The sequence below is a fragment of the Notolepis coatsorum genome (assembly GCF_963971535.1).
Source record: "Notolepis coatsorum genome assembly, chromosome: 17".
Lineage (NCBI taxonomy): Eukaryota > Metazoa > Chordata > Actinopteri > Aulopiformes > Paralepididae > Notolepis > Notolepis coatsorum.
This window is the reverse complement of record NC_140181.1, coordinates 15,995,585-16,015,584: the sequence shown is the minus strand read 5'-3', so window position 1 is coordinate 16,015,584 and position 20,000 is coordinate 15,995,585. Positions and strand designations below refer to the sequence as shown.

The 20,000-nt window shown below is 43.2% G+C and overlaps 1 protein-coding gene across 1 annotated transcript in view; it reads left to right on the top strand.

The window, feature by feature from the left end:
* The window catches only part of LOC311243944 (nucleolar protein 4-like), a gene marked incomplete at both ends in the record, with an annotated part of 300,165 nt that overhangs the window by 97,685 nt on the left and 182,480 nt on the right, over positions 1-20,000 (top strand). Inside the window, 2 exon segments of the mRNA XM_084333351.1 lie at positions 2,319-2,430; positions 18,382-18,491. Of these exon segments, the coding sequence (XP_084189477.1) occupies positions 2,319-2,430; positions 18,382-18,491 (222 nt within the window).

The window sequence follows — 20,000 nt, the reverse complement described above, 5'->3', positions numbered from 1 at the left end:
TTAAAATCATCCATAATTCCATGTGAACGCCAGTTCATTTTAATTAACCGTAAATAAGTACTATTTTTTATGTAATCCAATTACTGCAATCCTGTTATATGCATATAATCCATGTCATTATCCGCCAGCTTTGCTGCTCCAGGCCAAGTGAAATGGGCGTTATTGTAAGTGTCACCAAAGGCTGTGTGACATTTTTCTCTCTTGTTCCCCACAAGACTGTGATCTCTCTCCTCTCCTCTCCCTCTTCCTCTCCTCTCCTCTCCTCTCCCTCTCCTCTCGCTATATCTCCCTCTCCTCATCCTCTCCTCATCCTCTCCTCCTCTCCCCCCCTCTTTCTCCCTCTTCCTCTCTCCTCTCCTCTCACTCTCCCCCTCCTCTTTCTCTCTCTCTCCTCTCCTCATCCTCTCCTCTCCCTCTAACCCCCCCCCCCTCTCTCTCCCTCTTCCTCTCTCTCCTCTCACTCTCCCCCTCCTCTTTCTCTCTCTCTCTCCCTCTTCCTCGCTCTCCTCTCCTCTCACTCTCCCCCTCCTCTCTCTCTCTCCTCTTCCTCTCCTCCTCCCTCCCCCTCTCTCTCTATATGCCTCTCTCTCTATCTCTCTGCCTCTCTTCTCCTTTCCCCTCTCTCTCTCTCTCCCTCCCTCTCATCTCCTCTCTCTCCCTCTCTCCTCACTCTCTCTATCTGCCTCTCCTCTCGCTCTGCTCTCTATCTGCCTCTCCTCCCCTCCTCTCCCTCTCTCCTCCCCTATCCTCCTTTCCTCTCCTCGCCTCTAATCCTCTCTTCTTCCCACACATTCAATCACTATTCACATCCTTGCCAGACAAGGCCTAGTATATAAGCATGATGTACACACTTACACACATGCACACACACGCTCACACACACTTAAACCAGTCCCGGCATCATCTACTTTACATTTACAATACAATTCAACTTTATTATTCACAAGAGACGGACATTTCAATGTGTGTTTGGCCACAACAAGGACATAAACGACACACAGTGACACAATAAAAACGACAGCCCGACTGATACTGGATTTTTTGAGGCTGATGCCATTACCGATATAAAGTATTGTCCAATATTCGCACACATTTATAACAAGGATCCCTCAAACATCATATATATATATATATATATATATATATATATATATATATATATATATATATATATATATATATATATATATATATTGTGACGAGCCTTGTGGTGTTCAGGCTCGACACGGACCAAAACAAACAATTCCAATGTCCACACAAGCACAATTTCAATAAACAAATGATATTTATTGATCCGCAGTACAAGTCCGATGGGCAATAGAGTAGTCGTATAACAGTCCAGGGTCAAAACACGTTCCAGGCTCTCATACAAAAAGGGAATGTTCAATACTCAGGGTTTGTCGTCTGGTCCGGGGTCAGTTTCACAGGGGGGTATCTCAGCCAGTCCAGGGTCCAGTAACACGACACCTTCTCGCTCTACCTCTCCTTAAAACTACCTCTCACCTCACAAACTCAGTATCTCACACTCTCCCTACGAACTCTGCTCCTTCCTCCTGTGTGGGTGATCACGTGGTGCACAGGTGTATTCAATCAGTCCCAATCAACTCCTCCATTCTCTCCTCTGCCCGTGGCAGTAGTATCTCCCTTCCTCCACGTAGCCATGGGACGGGGGATGCTATCTGCCACAATATATATAGGTGTGTGTGTGTGTATATATGTATATGTACGTGTATATTACTAAAGTAACCTATTTGTACTGCATGCTATAAAACCCACCTGGTTTGGGCCTAATTCTGCATGGGACTAGCATCAATGAGCCTGGCTGTAAAGAGGAGTCTGGTGTGGTTTTATTTGAGCCCATTTTCATTCTGATATCTTGAGGTGAGAAGTCAAGGGACCATGTTGGAAATGGCTACGCCTACTGTATGGCCTTTCCCTTTAACTTTAGAGCCAACTCTACGCCCTTTGCCATGATGCCTTTTGATTCCTCAAGATCTCTAGTTTGCGCTAGGTTAAAGAATGTGCCCCCTAGAACCCTTTAAGGAAGGCTAATATCTGTAACATAAACGCAGATACCGATATATTAGTCATATCATAAGCCAATTTCGACCTCTAAGATATATAAGAAACATTGAAAGTGACACTGACAATATTATGCTCTGTGTCTGTCTATCTTTCTCTCTCTCCATATGTACTGTATGTCTGTCTCTTTCTCTTGTCTGTCTGTCTGTCTGTCTGTCTGTCTGTCTGTCTGTCTGTCTGTCTGTCTGTCTGTCTGTCTGTCTGTCTGTCTGTCTGTCTGTCTGTCTGTCTCTCAGATAGCGGAGACCTATGCGTTCCTTCCCAGAGAGGCAGTGACCCGTTTCCTGATGAGCTGTGCAGAGTGTCAGAAGAGGATGCACATTAGCACCACGGGACAGGACTTTAAAGGTACTGTCTACTCTAGTGTCTACTATATCTGTCTGTCTGTCTGTCTGTCTGTCTGTCTGTCTGTCTGTCTGTCTGTCTGTCTGTCTGTCTGTCTGTCTGTCTGGCTGTCTGTCTGTCTGTCTGTCTGTCTGTCTGTCTGTCTGTCTGTCTGTCTGTCTGTCTGTCTGCCTGTCTGTCTGTCTGTCTGTCTGTCTGTCTGTCTGTCTGTCTGTCTGTCTGTCTGTCTGTCTGTCTGTCTGTGTCCGTCCGTCCGTCTGTCTGTCTGTCTGTCTGTCTGTCTGTCTGTCTGCCTGCCTGTCTGTCTGTCTGTCTGTCTGTCTGTCTGTCTGTCTGCCTGTCTGCCTGTCTAGTGTCTACTATATCTGTCTGTCCATCTGACTACTATACCGGTCTGTCTACTATATCTGTCTGTCTGTCTGTCTACTATAGCTGTCTGTCTGTCTGTCTGTCTACTATATATGTCTGTCTGTCTACTATATCTGTCTGTCTGTCTTTGTCTGTATGTCTATTGGGCTGCACGAAAACAAATCGCGGTCTCGATTCATAGACCTATGCGATCTAATTTTAAAATTATGACGAGGGGCGACAGTGGCTCAGGAGGTACTGTAGAGCAGTCGTCTGGTAATCCGGAGGTTCCCAATTCGATTCCCGCTCCTCCCGGGCAGCGTGTCGATGTGTCCTTGAGCAAGACACTTAACCCCTAACTGCTCCCGATGAGCAGGTTGGCACCTTGCATGGTTGCGTCCACCATCGGTGTGTGAATGTGTGAGTGAACGGGTAAAATGTGAGGAACAAATTGTAAAGTGCTTTGGATAAAAGTGCTATATAAATGCTGACATTTACCTTTTTTTATAATTTTATTTTTTTTTACTTTACTTTTTTAAATGATGATGAAAAATAAGAATCGTGTGAGAGAATCGTGTGAGAGAATCGTGATCTCAATTCGTTCATATTTTAGCAAGAATCGTGCCGCCCTAATGTCTACTATCTCTCTCTGTCTGTTTGTCTGTCTAATATATCTGTCTGTCTACTATCTGTCTACTATATCTGTCTGCCTCTCTGTCTAACTACTATATCTGTCTGTCTACTACCTATATATCTTTATGTCTGTTTGTCTGTCTACTATATCTAGTCTGTCTGTCTACTATATGTCTTATCGTAACACAGGCTTATAATCGTCTCCAGAACACTGTTGTCAGTCTCCTTCATAAGTGAAGTGTGTGTGAACTTGAGAGGATTAAGAAGAGTGACAACTGAATTTAGCTGTAGTGCCTACACTTACAGCGGCACGGTGGTGTAGTGGTTAACACTGTCGCCTCACAGCAAGAAGGTCCAGGGTTCGATTCCCGCTTGGGGACCAGGTTTCCATGATGCCAGGTACCCAGGTGGGGTATCTCCCAGGCCTTTCTGTGTGGAGTTTGCATGTTCTCCCCGTGCTCGCAAGGGTTTCCCCCCGATAAGATAAACCCAATGGAAAAACATGCACAACAACAGATCGCTAACGCTGTGGCGTCCTTGACGAAGACGGACAGGAGCACTTGGATTGGTCCCCTGGTGCGGCTCACGTTGACGCCTGTCTGCTCCCGGCTGCCCTTGGGGGGGGAAGGACGACGGGATGGGTTAATCGCAGAGACGAATCGCATCAGCGATCCTACAGACAATGCATGCGTGTGTGTTCCGGTGTGTGTGTGTGTGTGTGTTGAGGATAATTGCCAATGCCAATTAAAGACCTCTGAGCAGGTCCTGCATTATTATTATTATATTATTATTACTTAACACGTACACAACGCAAAGTAATGCAACACAACGCAACGCAACAAGAGCAGAGCACGGTTGTAGAGGGTTGTATCTCAATATTGACTGGTCAGCACACCTGAAATGACCGTGGACGAGGACACCTAACTCCTGGTCCAAGGATGTGATTGTGAAGTGTTCGGTTTTGTAGTTGGTGCACGTAAACCCGAATGTCCCATTCACAACACAAATAGGCTTTTTATAAGCTTTTGTAATTCTGAGCAGCACACTGTTGTATCACATCCAGTGAAATATGGAATTCCTTTCTCTCCCCTGAGACACACGTTGTGTTGGCGTGTCACCAGGGGGGTCGGAGCTCAGGGCCAGTCATTTGCAGCACTCTTAGAGCCCAGGTAGGCTTTTAGTGTCTCTCTCAAGGTACACTTCCACAGGGAGAAGGACACATTATCTGTTGGCAGGGATCAAACCTGTGACCTTCGTGTTTCAGAACGCTCTTTCTAACCGCCCTGCTGAGAAACCAGAATGAGACCCAGTACTGTGTATACACTGAGACATGTAGACAGTCCTGTTATCTACAGCAGGGGTTCCCAAACTTTTGATAAATACAATATTTTATTCAATTTCAGCCCTGAATTAAAAAAGAAAAAATTATCATCTGGTCCTGTTATCTACAGTACACACTGAGACATGTAGACAGTCCTGGTCCTGTTATCTACAGTACACACTGAGACATGCAGACAGTCCTGGTCCTGTTATCTACAGTAAACACTGAGACATGTATACAGTCCTGGTCCTGTTATCTACAGTAAACACTGAGACATGTATACAGTCCTGGTCCTGTTATCTACAGTAAACACTGAGACATGTATACAGTCCTGGTCCTGTTATCTACAGTAAACACTGAGACATGTAGACAGTCCTGGTCCTGTTATCTACAGTAAACACTGAGACATGTAGACAGTCCTGGTCCTGTTATCTACAGTACACACTGAGACATGTAGACAGTCCTGGTCCTGTTATCTACAGTACACACTGAGACATGCAGACAGTCCTGGTCCTGTTATCTACAGTAAACACACTGAGACATGTAGACAGTCCTGGTCCTGTTATCTACAGTACACACTGAGACATGCAGACAGTCCTGGTCCTGTTATCTACAGTACACACTGAGACATGTAGACAGTCCTGGTCCTGTTATCTACAGTACACACTGAGACATGTAGACAGTCCTGGTCCTGTTATCTACAGTACACACTGAGACATGTAGACAGTCCTGGTCCTGTTATCTACAGTACACACTGAGACATGTAGACAGTCCTGGTCCTGTTATCTACAGTACACACTGAGACATGTAGACAGTCCTGGTCCTGTTATCTACAGTACACACTGAGACATGTAGACAGTCCTGGTCCTGTTATCTACAGTAAACACTGAGACATGTAGACAGTCCTGGTCCTGTTATCTACAGTAAACACTGAGACATGTAGACAGTCCTGGTCCTGTTATCTACAGTATAACACACTGAGACATGTAGACAGTCCTGGTCCTGTTATCTACAGTATAACACACTGAGACATGTAGACAGTCCTGGTCCTGTTATCTACAGTACACACTGAGACATGTAGACAGTCCTGGTCCTGTTATCTACAGCAGTGGTTCCCAAAGTCGGGGTCGCGACCCAAAGGTGGGCCGCGAGATGATTTCCAAAAAAAAAAAAAAAAAAAAAAAAAAATCTTCTTTTTGTCAGGCCACTGAATTTAGAAGCAGGCCAGGACAGTGTTTCTAGTTGTATTCAAAAATTCTATTCTATTGTATTCTAAAATGTGACTATATGGTTTTATATTAACTTAATAAATAAACAAAAACGAAAAATCTACTTATTTCAACGAACATTTCAAACTAAATAACAGATTATGCACATAAAACGCTGAAAACAACCGAAGCAACAATAGTATTTTAATGAGGCTATTATTATTATCATTATTATTTTGCAACAAGTTAGCCCTCTCATAAATAGCACATATAAATGAATAACTAACTTGAACTAACTTAATAGGATTGAAGTGATATTTGGCTTAAAAAATCAGTCGCATGGCAAAAAAAAAAAGGCTCTCTGACGCCTTATTTTCTGGGTCCTGGCCTGAAAAGTAAACACTGAGACATGCAGACAGTCCTGGTCCTGTTATCTACAGCCAGGGGTGTAAAAAGTACCCAGAAATTATACTTAAGTGAAAGTATGGGTACCGTCTCAAAATCTGACTCAAGTAAAAGTCAAAGTATCTGGCTAAAAACACACTTGAGTAAAAGTAAAAAAGTCCTACTTTTAAATGTACTTAAGTACTAAAAAGTAAAAGTAATTTTTTTTAAAGGGATAGACCAGGGGTCTCAAACTCATTCCATCGTGGGCCAAGCTTTCATTTTAACTATACATTGCACCAGGTGAGTTAGTTGAAGAGGTGAGCCAATTAGTGAAATCATCAGCTGGTGTTTAGGCAAGGCTGGAATTAAACCAAGCATACACTCTGCCCACAATGGAATGTGTTCTGCGATAGACAATGCTGAAATGAAAGAACAGAGGACACTTTTTTTGCATTAAATTTATTTAATGCACTTCTCCATTGAAGGTAAACTAACATGGACGGCATTCACATCACAGCATGAATAATATCACAATATTAAAAACAGAATGGTGTATCCTGAATAATATCACAATATTAACCACAGCATACTGGATTATCCTGAATAATATCACAATATTAAAGGCAGAATACTGGAGTACCCTGAATAATATCACAATATTAAAGACAGAATACTGGAGTATGGAGTACAGGGGCGGATTTAGGATTATAGGAGATCCGGGGCTTAGCCCAGATAGGTGCCCCCCCCCCCTTTTTTTTCAATTTTTTTTTCAATTTTTTTTCAATTTATTTATAATTTTTTTTTGCAGGCAAGGGGTGGTTTGGAGGGGGCACAACCCCCTCCACGGCAGATTTTTTTTTAATTTAATTAACCTGTATGTGCAATTTCCTGCAATATAGAGCCTTCAATCTTGACCAATAAAGCTGCTCTTTTCACTATAAAACTCAGTGGTATGGTTAGATTTATATATTGGGGGGGGATATATCATATTTTTCATATGATCAAAAAGTGGTGGAGCAAGAGCATACCTTTGCTCCCCCAAGTTCAATAGTGGGAGAGCAGAGATGCTCCGAATGCTCTTATGGCCAGGCGTCTATGATTCACTGATACAAAGTAAAATAGTGCAGTGCAATAAAATAGTTAGTAAAATAGAATAAAATAATGCAATAGTGCATTGCAATAAAATAGTTATCATCGTATTTTTTCGGGAGGCCGGTAAGGAGTGCATTACAGTAGTCGAGTTGGCTTGAGATAAAGGCATGGATCTGGTTTTCAGCGTCCTTTTGATTTATAAATGGCCGTACTTTAGCTATGTTTCTAAGGTGGAAGAATTAAGTTTTTGTCAACTTGTTGATTGTGATTTAAAGCTTAGGTCTGAGTCTACCATGACACCAAGACTTAACTCACTCAAATACAGTTAGCAGCTGGATAGACCACAGATGGAAATTAGCTTCTGCTAAATCTGGTGCAAACATATTTTCATGTAACAATGATGAATTGTCAAAAAAAAAATTAAAAAAAAATCATTTTTTTTTTATTATTTTTTTAAGTAGATTCGGGGCTTTTCAGAAAACATTCGGGGCTTGAGCCCCAGTAGCCACCCCCTAGCTCCGCCCCTGCTGGAGTACCCTGAATAATATCACAATATTAAAGACAGAATACTGGAGTACCCTGAATAATATCACAATATTAACCACAGCATAATTCGGATCTGACTGTCTATTCTTCTGATAGCAGGTGTTTAATCAAAGATCCCCGCTTTCTAGTGTTGCACAAGGACCAATCAGCATGGGTATGGGTGGGTTCACTTTCCATTGATGGGGATTTGATTGGCTGTTTACCTGCGGTCGCAGGATTAATAACGTTAACGTTAGTTCGGCCAGATAAACAATTAAAATATACTAATTTAAATGGTTGGATGTGTGAAATTTGTACTTTGTACTTTGTAGGTCTGCATTTTAAATGTAAGGAGTAAAAAGTATGTATTTTTTCTCTGAAATGTAATGGAGTAAAAGTACAAAGTATACAAACCTAATAATACTCGAGTAAAGTACAAATCCCCCAAAACAGTACTTAAGTATTGTAACGAAGTACAATTACTCAAGTACTTTACACCCCTGTCTACAGCAGTGGTTCTCAACTGGTCTAGCCTCGGGACCCAACATTTTCCTTAGTCATTAAGTCGCGACCCAAATTTCTTAACCACTATGATTTTTTATTTTTTTTGCAGTAATACACAATCTTTCATGCATTGTTAAAAACATGAAATAAACTCAAAGTGCAACAAAAGTGCAACTAGGGCTAAAAACCCAATGAAATAAAATTATAATAAATAATATATGGTTCTTAGCAGATTTCTTAGCTTAACATAACAGACCTAAGTTTGGGGGAACTAATGGGATAACTGGGGTTGCAACAAAAGTGCAACTAAGGGCTAAAAACACAATGAAATAAAAAAAAAATAATAATAATAATAAATAATATATTCTTCTTAGCAGACTTCTTAGCTTAACATCCCAGGGAACTAATGGGATAACTGGGGATGTTGTTTGCTCCTGACAAGAGTCTCAAAGTCTGGGGTGATGGTAGACAAAGCAACTCTGAGGTCATGCTCAATGTCCAATCTGTTCCTCTGCTCTGTCTTCAGCTGGACCAGAGCTGAGAAGCCACTTTCACAAAGATAGGTACAGTAGTGCAAAAAAAAAAAATAATAAAAAAAATTAAAAAATTAACCTTTGTATAAAAAAAATTACACATCCGCGGCCCACTCAAAATGGCCCCGCGACCCACTTTTGGGTCGCGACCCACCAGTTGAGAAACACTGATCTACAGTATACACTGAGACATGCAGACAGTCCTGGTCCTGTTATCTATACACTGAGACATGTATACAATACAGTCCTCCTGGTCCTGTTATGTATATATACTAAGGCTGTTAAAGTTAACCCGATTCTATTAACGCCACTATTTTTTTTAACTTACGATTAACTTTAATTTTTTTTTTTTTACTTTTTTTTTTTTTTTTTTTTTCTAGACTTCACTCAGGTGTATTATTGATGCTCTCATTGATACTATGTTTGTTTCTGAAGTGTGTGTGTGTGTGTGTGTGTGTGTGTGTGTGTGTGTGTGTGTGTGTGTGTGTGAGTGTGTGAGTGAGTGAGTGAGTGAGTGAGAGATTGAGGGGGGGGGTGAGAGAGATGAGGAAGGGGCAAGAGAGAAAGAGAGCTGGTAGAGTGTGTGTGAGAGAGAGGGGGTGTGATTACAGTACTCAGCCCTTGTGTGGGTGAATGTAACAAGTTCCTAACGTTTTCTTTCCCCTATTATTTCATGCACACTTTATTCATTGTTTTAAATTATTATTTTCTTTTAAGTTATTTTGTGCATCACTCTGTTTTGAATTTGATGCAAATTTGCTATGCATGAGGGTCATCCTTTTGTGTTAAATGGCTGCATAAAGCAAGCATTTGTTGACTCATGTTGATAAAAACTTGGAACTTGAAAAAGATCCGTTTAAGGTAGATACAAATATTTTTTAAATGCGATTAATTTGCGATTAACACTTTCCGTGCCAGCAGGGGGTGCCAGAAATAGGCGATTGAGTGCCAACGCTGTAGTCAATGGAGGGCGATCATATTTGCGAACGCATAAACTATATCTTAAATTATGGCTATGTGTCTAATACGCCCGTCTCTTATCAATGACTTGTTTGCAGTCAACATTGTCAAAACGGATTGTTTTTTAATCGGTTCATTTCCGTTTTATACCATTTTGAAAAACTCGTTTTTTGAAACTTTCAGAAAAAAATTAAGATTCTGCAGGAATCGCGCTTTACTGTAATACACAAAACACGTTGTAATTTTTCGGCCTATTTATGAATCGTTTTCAAATAAACACTAGATTATCGATAGTATATGTGTACTATTGCACGCTATAGAAGCAGGCTGAAAAATCGATTATCTTATTTCCTGATCAGCACACACACTCACAGCCACACACACACACGGGACACGTTGATATATAGGTGAAAACAGCTCTGATTATCCCAAGACTGGTAAAATAGATTCCTTACCTCAGATCAGATGTTCTCCAAAAAGATTATTCCAATTCCTGATCGCCATTCCAAATATCGATCGCGTTTATTGATCCAACGCTGGGTGGTCGAAAGACATATTCCACGCTGTTCTGATGGTGGGAAATGAATGGGATCGGCTTGCATTACATGCCTGACAAGTAAAATGTGGAATCCGGACTCTTTTTTTCCCCATCCATTTCATTCAGTCCAATCCAATGGGGTGCAATACCATCCGGAGAGACGATAGTCGGTATTTTCCCTGTTCGAGCTCAGACAGATCCCCACTGGTAACGTGAGGCTAGATTGATGAAAAATTTATGGAAATCGATAATAAAATAAACAACGATTAAAAACGAGATTTCTCGTCGGTTGGCACTCAACGCATGGCATGAACTAACGAGATTCCTCGTGGCTGGCACTCGCGAGTTAACTATGGACAATCATGCGATTAATCAGATTAAATATTTTAATCGATTGACAGCACTAATATATACACATTCCAGATTATCTGGAATCATAACTTTTAACAGGGATATGAGGGATTATCTGGAATACTCCAGAATGCCCTTATGAGAATAAAATACTTAAAATTAGATGAATATTATTAATCTCCTCCCCTCCTCTTCCCCATCCCCCCATCGCCTACAGCCCCCTTGTTATGCTGCCATTGGCACCCTAAAGGCACCCCATCCCCCGCTCCATCACTTCCTCCCTCCCCATCCCCCTCTCCCCGCCTATACCCTACCCTCCGTCCGTCCCTCCCCATCCCCTCCTTCCCTCCTCTCTGCCACCCATCCACCCCACCTCCATCCCCCCCTCTTCTCCTCTCCCCCAATCCTCCCTATTCTACTCCAAGCTCCCCATCCCACTTCTCTACCTTTCTCCCCCATCTCTCTCTCATTGCATTCCCTCTTCCTCCCGGCCCTCTTTACTCCCTCTCCTCTCCTCTCTTCTCCCTCTCCTCTCTTCTCCTCTCCTCTCCCTCTCTTCTCCTCTCTTTCCTCGTCCAAGTCCCCCATCTCATTTCTCTACTCTCTTTTCTTACTTCATCTCTTCATCCCTCTATCCTTCCCCTTCTCCCTTCATCCTTCTACCCCCTCCTCCCTTCATCCATCTACTACCCCCCCCCCCCCCCCCCCCCCCCATCACTCTACCCCCCCATCGCTCCCCTCTCTCCCCTGGCTCCCCCTGTCCCTATTAAAGAGTAGAGTCATTGAAGTGTCCTGCCTCTCTCCTCAATTAGCCTAATTAGTTGCTTTTAACAAAGAAAATGGCCAGGACACGAGCTGAGAGAGAGAGAGAGAGAGAGAGAGAGAGAGAGGGAGGTTCAGAGTCAGCAACTGCTAGAACTGCAGCTGTCCTTGACTAAAGAAGTCTGTAGTCGACTAATTTAGTTGATTTACATTTAGTCATTTATCGATAAGTCGGTAAGGTCGATAAGTCGGTAAAAGCTGTTTCACCTCCACATGCAATCATACAGGATGACTTCTTTAACCCTTTCACTACCACACTACAAATGGTTAACGCTTTCATTACTACACTACAAAAGGTTAACACTTTCACTACCACACTACTACACATGGTTAACCCTTTCACTGCCACACTACAGAAGGATAACACTTGCACTACCACACTACATAAGGTTAACCCTTTCACTACCACACTACAGAAGGATAACACTTTACTTAACCTTTCACTACCACACTACAGAAGGTTAACCTTTCACTACCACACTACAGAATGATAACACTTTACTTAACCTTTCACTACCACACTACAGAAGGTTAACCTTTCACTACCACACTACATAAGGATAACACTTTACTTAACCTTTCACTACCACACTACAGAAGGTTAACCTTTCACTACCACAAGACAGAAGGTTAACTTTTCACTACCACACTACAGACGGTTAACTTCCTGTTCACTAGACACTATAGATGATATTATTTGATACCAGGTTACACTACTCAGCTAGATGTGACTGATGGACCAATCAGAGTAACCAGAGTATATTACAGTATGTAATCTCTTTTCATTGTCGTGAATCTTTAAGATAAATACAGGCCCTGGTCGCAGTGCTGTCATGGCCGCTGAATTTCCACATGGTTGTCAAGGAAACATGGTCAACGTCTAGAACTTCTAAATACCTTGATAGACGGCAGAATGGAAAAATGGATTCCTTGTGAATCTGTAATGTTCTATGCCAAAGCACAGGTTGATCAGCCCTGTAGATTGTGAGATAATGCGCAGATTCACGCACGCACGCACGCACACACACACACACACACACACACACACACATGCACACGCAAACACACACACGTTACTGAAACCCAGTATAACGAATCGTATATATTTACTTTTTTTGTAAACTTTTCAATACATAATTATGATGACCGTTTGCAATTATTGATAACAAGGGTAAGAAATCCTTGTGAAGGGACCGGCTCTGTGTATATTATGGGATATGGGGAGTCCTATCTCTCGGGGTGGATGGCGGGGGGGGGGGGGGGGGGGTCCCTCTTATGGGGGTCTGGGCTGCTGAACACAGCCTTAGCATAGAGATTCAAGCCCATGTCATTGTACTGCTATATGTTTGATGTTGTTTAAAGTGTTGTCTAAATGTTGTATGTCTAAATGTCGATACAAATTTAAGTAAAAAAAATATATATAATAATCCTTGTGAAAGCTGGTGTTGACTTCTGTGGATGGACAGGGAAATTAACGTTGCAGACTGTATGTCGATTAACTCATATGAAGGTTATTATTATTATATTCTATTATTTCTTTAAGTTGATTGTACGTCAAATCAGTGTGAGGGGATTTACTCCAGGTGATACTATTCCAATATGAACAGCCCCCCCCCACCCCTCTGTTATTAGCTAGCTATGCATAGAGTACCACTGGATATAAATTATTCCATATGAAGAAGGACTATTTAGGTCCTGCCTTCTGCCTGCTATGTAAACCTAGTTAAACAAACAGTAAGAAGCCCCTTAACCCTATCTAGACCTTATTTCACAGCATCAGCTCAACACTGGCACGCACATGCACACGCATGCACACGCATGCATGCACACACACACACACACACACACGCACACACACACACACACACACACACACACACACACACACACACAGATGGGACTCTGTGTGTGTGTGTGTGTGTGTGACAGTGTTATAGACCGACGCTGAGTGTCACTCGCAGACAGCAGCTAATTGCCTTCCTACCCTGTGGGGGTCTGCCCCCCCCCCCCATACACACACACATGCATGCACACACGACCCCCAACCCCCTCTGCCCCTATGCCGCAGTGACTCCCACTAAAGTTCAGCCGTGAATTATTAAATGTACTTAATCACTGTGGGCTGGGCCATGGTTAATTGACAGAGGCAGCGGGGCAGGGTGTGTGTGTGTGTGTGTGTGTGTGTGTGTGTGTGTGTGTGTGTGTGTGTGTGTGTGTGTGTGTGTGTGTGTGTGTGTGTGTGTGTGTGTGTGTGTGTGTGTGTGTGTGTGTGTGTGTGTGTGTGTGTGTGTGTGTGTGTGTGTGTGTGTGTGTGTGTGTGTGTGTGTGTGTGTGTGTGTGTGTGTGTGTGTGTGTGTGTGTGTGTGTGTGTGGTTGCAGTACTCCCCCTCTGTTTTTTCCGTAGTTGTGGTTTTGGTTCCATGTTCATGGCTAGTTTGGTCGTTTTGGTTCTAGTGCAGGTCTTGGTTCTAGTGCAGGTCTTGGTTCTAGTGCAGGTCTTGGTTCTAGTGCAGGTCTTGGTTCTAGTGCAGGTCTTGGTTCTAGTGCAGGTCTTGGTTCTAGTGCAGGTCTTGGTTCTAGTGCAGGTCTTGGTTCTAGTGCAGGTCTTGGTTCTAGTGCAGGTCTTGGTTCTAGTGCAGGTATTGGTTCTAGGTTGTAGCACTAAAACGGTTCTTAGTTGAATGTTCTATTATAATAAAAAATGTTTATTGCACCAACCTATAAACCTGCCACTCTGAACTGTTTATGTATGAGCGATATACATATGCATTTCTAGTACCTGCGTGGGTGGCCCAAGTGGGGCTCATACCCCTAGCCTTGTTACTGTTCAATTCAATTAAATTCAACTTTATTATCCCATAGGGGAGATTCCTATGGAAGCCAGATGCATAAAAAACACATAACACATAACGGCATGAAAAATACAACGTGCGGCAGACGTGACGGGAGGAACATGGCATGACCCACGACACATAAATTACCATGCAAAATGAATTGGCGTCGATGCTGTGCTCTACCCGTTGCAAAGGTTCATTATATCAGTCTATACTGTGTCCATCCCCCTTATTGCTAGTGGTGGGGGTTATTAGGCCCACAGCGGCTAAATGAATGTAATCACTTCAAATGAAATGCTGGTGTTTGTGTGTTTGTGTGTTTGAGTGTTTGTGTGTTTGAGTGTTTGTGTGTTTGTGTGTTTGTGTGTTTGTGTGTTTGTGTGTGTTTGTGCTTCAATGGCTCTTCTCTCCCCCTTGCCTTCTCAGTCCTAATGGGTCTCGACTGGGGGGTCATCAAAGAGGAGCAGGCTGTTCTCTGTCCTCGCTCCACAGCGGTGGAACGAACTCCCTAATCGGGGCAGCCGACACCTGCATGATTTTCCGCCGTTGACTTAAAAACGCACTTCTTCAATCAATATGAGAAAAAGAAAAAAAGAAACAAAAAACGAACCTCCGTACTAGCGTGCACTCTAAGGCATCTACCTTGCCTATGTTATTACCTACTATATGCACTCAAGTCTGAGAAGGAGGGAGGAAGGCCCAGAGAATGAAGAGAACGAGAGATGGAAGGAGGGGTAGAGAGTAGGATATGAGAGAAATGGATAGATGGAGGGATTGAGTGAGTGCAGCCAGGGATGGATATAGATAGAAGAGGTGAGAGAGCGAGATGGAGGGAGAGTAGGATTGGGATGACCGGGGGAAGAGAGAGATGTGGAGAGAGGGAGAGACAGTGAAGGAGAGAGATGAAGTGAGAGATGGCAAAGTGATGGAGAGGGGGAAGGAGGTAGTGAGAGAGAGAGAGAGCTGAGCTCATGTATTTGGTTGTAATTAACTTGTCTGGTGAAGTCGCGGCCAAATCAACACTCAGCTCTATGTATTTATATCTGCAGCCTGTTGCACCTACTATGCATACGTCCTCTCCTAGGGTGTACAGTCCACTCTAGAGGCTTAGTAACTAACCACTAGTGCCTTAGTAACTAACCACTAGTGCCTTAGTAACGAAAGGTTATTTCATAACCTAGTTATATGAATACTGGCTGAGCGTCTCGCTCTGCCAATGAGATATCCTTTTATCTCCACGCACATAGCGTGCACGCGAAACAAACAAATGCACCCACTTGCACGTGACCAAGCCACTCCCATGCGTCTCCCTATATGACGCCGGAAATGGTCACGCTCCACCTTCCTCAGAACGATTTCCATAAGCGGAAACCCATCCAAGGGACCTCAGGGCGCTAAGAGTGAGACGCTCAGCCAGTATTCATATAACTAGGTTATCTTTCGTTATATATCATACTTGACTATCGCGTCTCGCTCTGCCAATGAGGTATGGGGCAGAGCGGACGCGTGGCCCGACAAGTGTACCCCCTGAGGGCCCGCAAGCCCCAGCCAGGGAGGAGGGGAGTCCCTCAACACACACACACACCGGAACACACACGCATGCATTGTCTTTGTAGGATCGCCGATGCGATTCGTCTCTGCGATTAACCCATCCCGTCGTCCTTCCCCCCAAGGGCAGTCGGGAGCAGACAGGCGTCGACGAGGGCCGCGCCCGGGGCCCAATCCAAGTGCTCCTGCCCGTCTTCGTCAAGGACGCCACAGCGTTAGCGATCTGTTGTTGTGCATGTTTTTCCATTGGGTTTATCTTATCGGGGAGAAACCCTTGCGAGCACGGGGAGAACATGCAAACTCCACACAGAAAGGCCCGGGAGATACCCCACCTGGGTACCTGGCATCATGGAAACCTGGTTCCCAAGCGGGAATCGAACCCTGGACCTTCTTTCTGTGAGGCGACAGTGTTAACCACTACACCACCTTGCCGAGTAGGTAGATTACATTTTTAGAGACTACCGAAAAAAGGTACCGATTCACAGGTACCGGTATCTGTTCAAATGTGAACGGTACCCAACCCTGATCCTGGCTATGTTCCATACTAGTGTATAAGATCCTGGCTGTGTATCATAGTAGTGTATAAGATCCTGGCTGTGTATCATACTAGTGTATAAGATCCTGGCTGTGTATCATACTAGTGTATAAGATCCTGGCTGTGTATCATACTAGTGTATAAGATCCTGGCTGTGTATCATACTAGTGTATAAGATCCTGGCTGTGTATCATACTAGTGTATAAGATCCTGGCTGTGTATCATACTAGTGTATACGATCCTGGCTGCGTATCATACTAGTGTATAAGATCCTGGCTGTGTATCATAGTAGTGTATAAGATCCTGGCTGTGTTCCATACTAGTGTATAAGATGCTGGCTGTGTATCATAGTAGTGTATAAGATCCTGGCTGTGTATCATACTAGTGTATACGATCCTGGCTGTGTATCATAGTAGTGTATAAGATCCTGGCTGTGTATCATACTAGTGTATAAGATCCTGGCTGTGTATCATACTAGTGTATACGATCCTGGCTGTGTATCATAGTAGTGTATAAGATCCTGGCTGTGTATCATACTAGTGTATACGATCCTGGCTGTGTATCATAGTAGTGTATAAGATCCTGGCTGTGTATCATAGTAGTGTATAAGATCCTGGCTGTGTATCATAGTAGTGTATAAGATCCTGGCTGTGTATCATAGTAGTGTATAAGATCCTGGCTGTGTATCATAGTAGTGTATAAGATCCTGGCTGTGTATCATAGTAGTGTATAAGATGGAGAGGAGAAGGGAGGGGAGGAGAGGGGAGGATATGATGACCAGAGTACATGCCACCCCTTCCTCCCCTCTCTGTGCCCCCTCCTCTGCTCCCTCTGACCCCCTCTCGCCCTTCTCTCTTTCCTCTCTCCCCCATTCCACTAGATTGCTAGCCCCCCTGTTCCTCCATCTGTGTCCTCCAACAATCTCTCTCTCTCTCTCTCTCTCTCTCTCTCTCTCTCTCTCTCGCTCTCTCTCTCTCTCTCTCTCTCTCTCTCAGCTCTCTCTCTCTCTCTCTCTCTCTCTCTTTCTCTCTCTCTACTCCAGCTCTAGTAGGTCCTCTAGTGTCTGCTGTCTGACAAGTCGAGATCATTCACTGCATCCGTCATTTCAGCCCAGCTTTATTTATGACAGGTATTCCCAGGTGTGTCCTGTCTGTGAGGGTAAAAAGAAGATGTTTAATTGAAACGGTAAACTATTTGAAATACTATGAGACTAGAAGATTATTCTGTTAAAAAGCAAACAGGCAGAAACACATGAGACATTACGTCTCATAAGAGTTGAATTCAATAGAAAAAAAAATGCACAATGTTATTTTACCTAATGATATATTTCCTTTATTTTCCTCTCCTCTCCCCTATCTCCTCTCCAATCTCATCTCCTCTCCTGTCTCCTATATCCTCTCCTATCCTCTCCTCTCCTATATTCTATTATCCTCTCCTCTCATATCTCCTATACCCTCTCCTATCTCTTCTCCTCTCCTATCTCCTATATCCTCTCCTATCCTCTCCTCTCCTATATTCTATTATCCTCTCCTCTCATATCTCCTATACCCTCTCCTATCTCCTCTCCTATCTCATCTCCTGTCTCCTATCTCCTCTCCTATCCTCTCCTCTCCTATATTCTATTATCTTCTCCTCTCATATCTCCTATACCCTCTCCTATCCTCTCCTCTCCTATATCCTCTCCTGTCTCCTCTCCTCTCCTCTCCTCTCCTCTCCTCTCCTCTCCTCTCCTCTCCTCTCCTCTCCTCTCCTCTCCTCTCCTCTCCTCTCCTCTCCTCTCCTCTCCTCTCCTATATCCTCTCCTCTCCTCTCCAGAGAATGACAGACCTAGCTCCCTGATTCCAGAGGTGATAGACTACAACATGCCTCTCACTACCACCTACCTGAAGCAGATGAAGCTACAGTGCATGAGCAACAATGAGCAGGTACTGTACAGCACAACAACAACAACAGAAATTCCACCATAAAACAAACTCCAGGGGACGTCCTGGTGGCTCACCACGCTGAGGTGCTGCAGTCGTGGGTTTGAACCCGGCCTGAGACCTCTGTTGCATGTCATACCCCTTCTCTCTGCCCCTGGTTTCCTGTCATTTGCTGTCCTATCCCATAAAGCAGAAAATATACACAGTTTTCCTTTTGATCACGGAGCCCATTCAGTATTTGTGAATAACATGTGGTATTTGGGGTCCGCTTTATCCAAAGTGCCTTACGGTATCATGCATAATCTATTGTATTTATTTATCTTTCATATATTTTAACATGGGCGGGCCCCATTATTTTAGTTTAGTTTATTTGACAATTGTGAAGATACAGTACATGTTACAACAAGTCATGCATCCTAGAATTATCAAGGATAACACAAGAAAGTCACAGACTTATTTCCATTGTGGTCCTTGGTCTCAGCAGAACATAGTATTTACATAAACATTATTATCATCAGCCTACAGTATATTGCAATTTTTTTTATGAAAAAGTAAAATACAACATTATTAATCAAATGTGTACAAAATGTACAGATCTCATACACTAAAGCAGGATCGAACCTCAGTAATCATTGAACCCCCGTGTTCTGCCCATTGAGCTACAGGTCAAAGTGAGAAAGTACAGAACAGACGATCACTCTCTCAAACCTCTCAAGTGCTGTCATCATTTCGAATGAAACATCTTGACGCTCCTTTCTTCTGGTGAAAGTGAATGGCGTTTTACTTTCCTCCTGTTTACCAGTAATTTTGTCCTTTACAATACAATTGAGATGAGAGGGAAAATTACGTTTAACCATTTCCAAAGGGTTAACCACCTTCTGTAGTGTGGCAGTGAAAGGTTAACCTTCTGTGGTGTGGTAGTGAAAGGTTAACCTTCTGTAGTGTGGTAGTGAAAGGTTAACCTTCTGTAGTGTGGCAGTGAAATGTTAACCTTCTGTAGTGTGGTAGTGAAAGAGTTAACCTTCTGTAGTGTGGTAGTGAAAGGGTTAACCTGTAGTGTGGTAGTGAAAGGTTAACCTTCTGTAGTGTGGTAGTGAAAGTGTTAACCCTTTGTAGCTTGGCAGTGAACGGGTTAACCCTTTGTAGTGTGATAGTGAAATCGTTAACCCTTTGTAGTGTGATAGTGAAATCGTTAACCCTTTGTAGTGTGATAGTGAAATCGTTAACCCTTTGTAGTGTGGTAGTGAAATAGTTAACCCTTTGTAGTGTGGTAGTGAAAAGGTTAACCTTCTGTAGTGTGGTAATGAAACGTTAACCTTCTGTAGTGTGGTAGTTAAAGGTTATCCTTCTGTAGTGTGGTAATGAAAGGTTAACCTTCAGTAGTGTGGTAGTGAAAAGGTTAACCTTCTGTAGTGTGGTAGTGAAAAGGTTAACCTTCTGTAGTGTGGTAGTGAAAAGGTTAACCTTCTGTAGTGTGGTAGTTAAAGGGTTAAGCTGTAGTGTGGTAGTGAA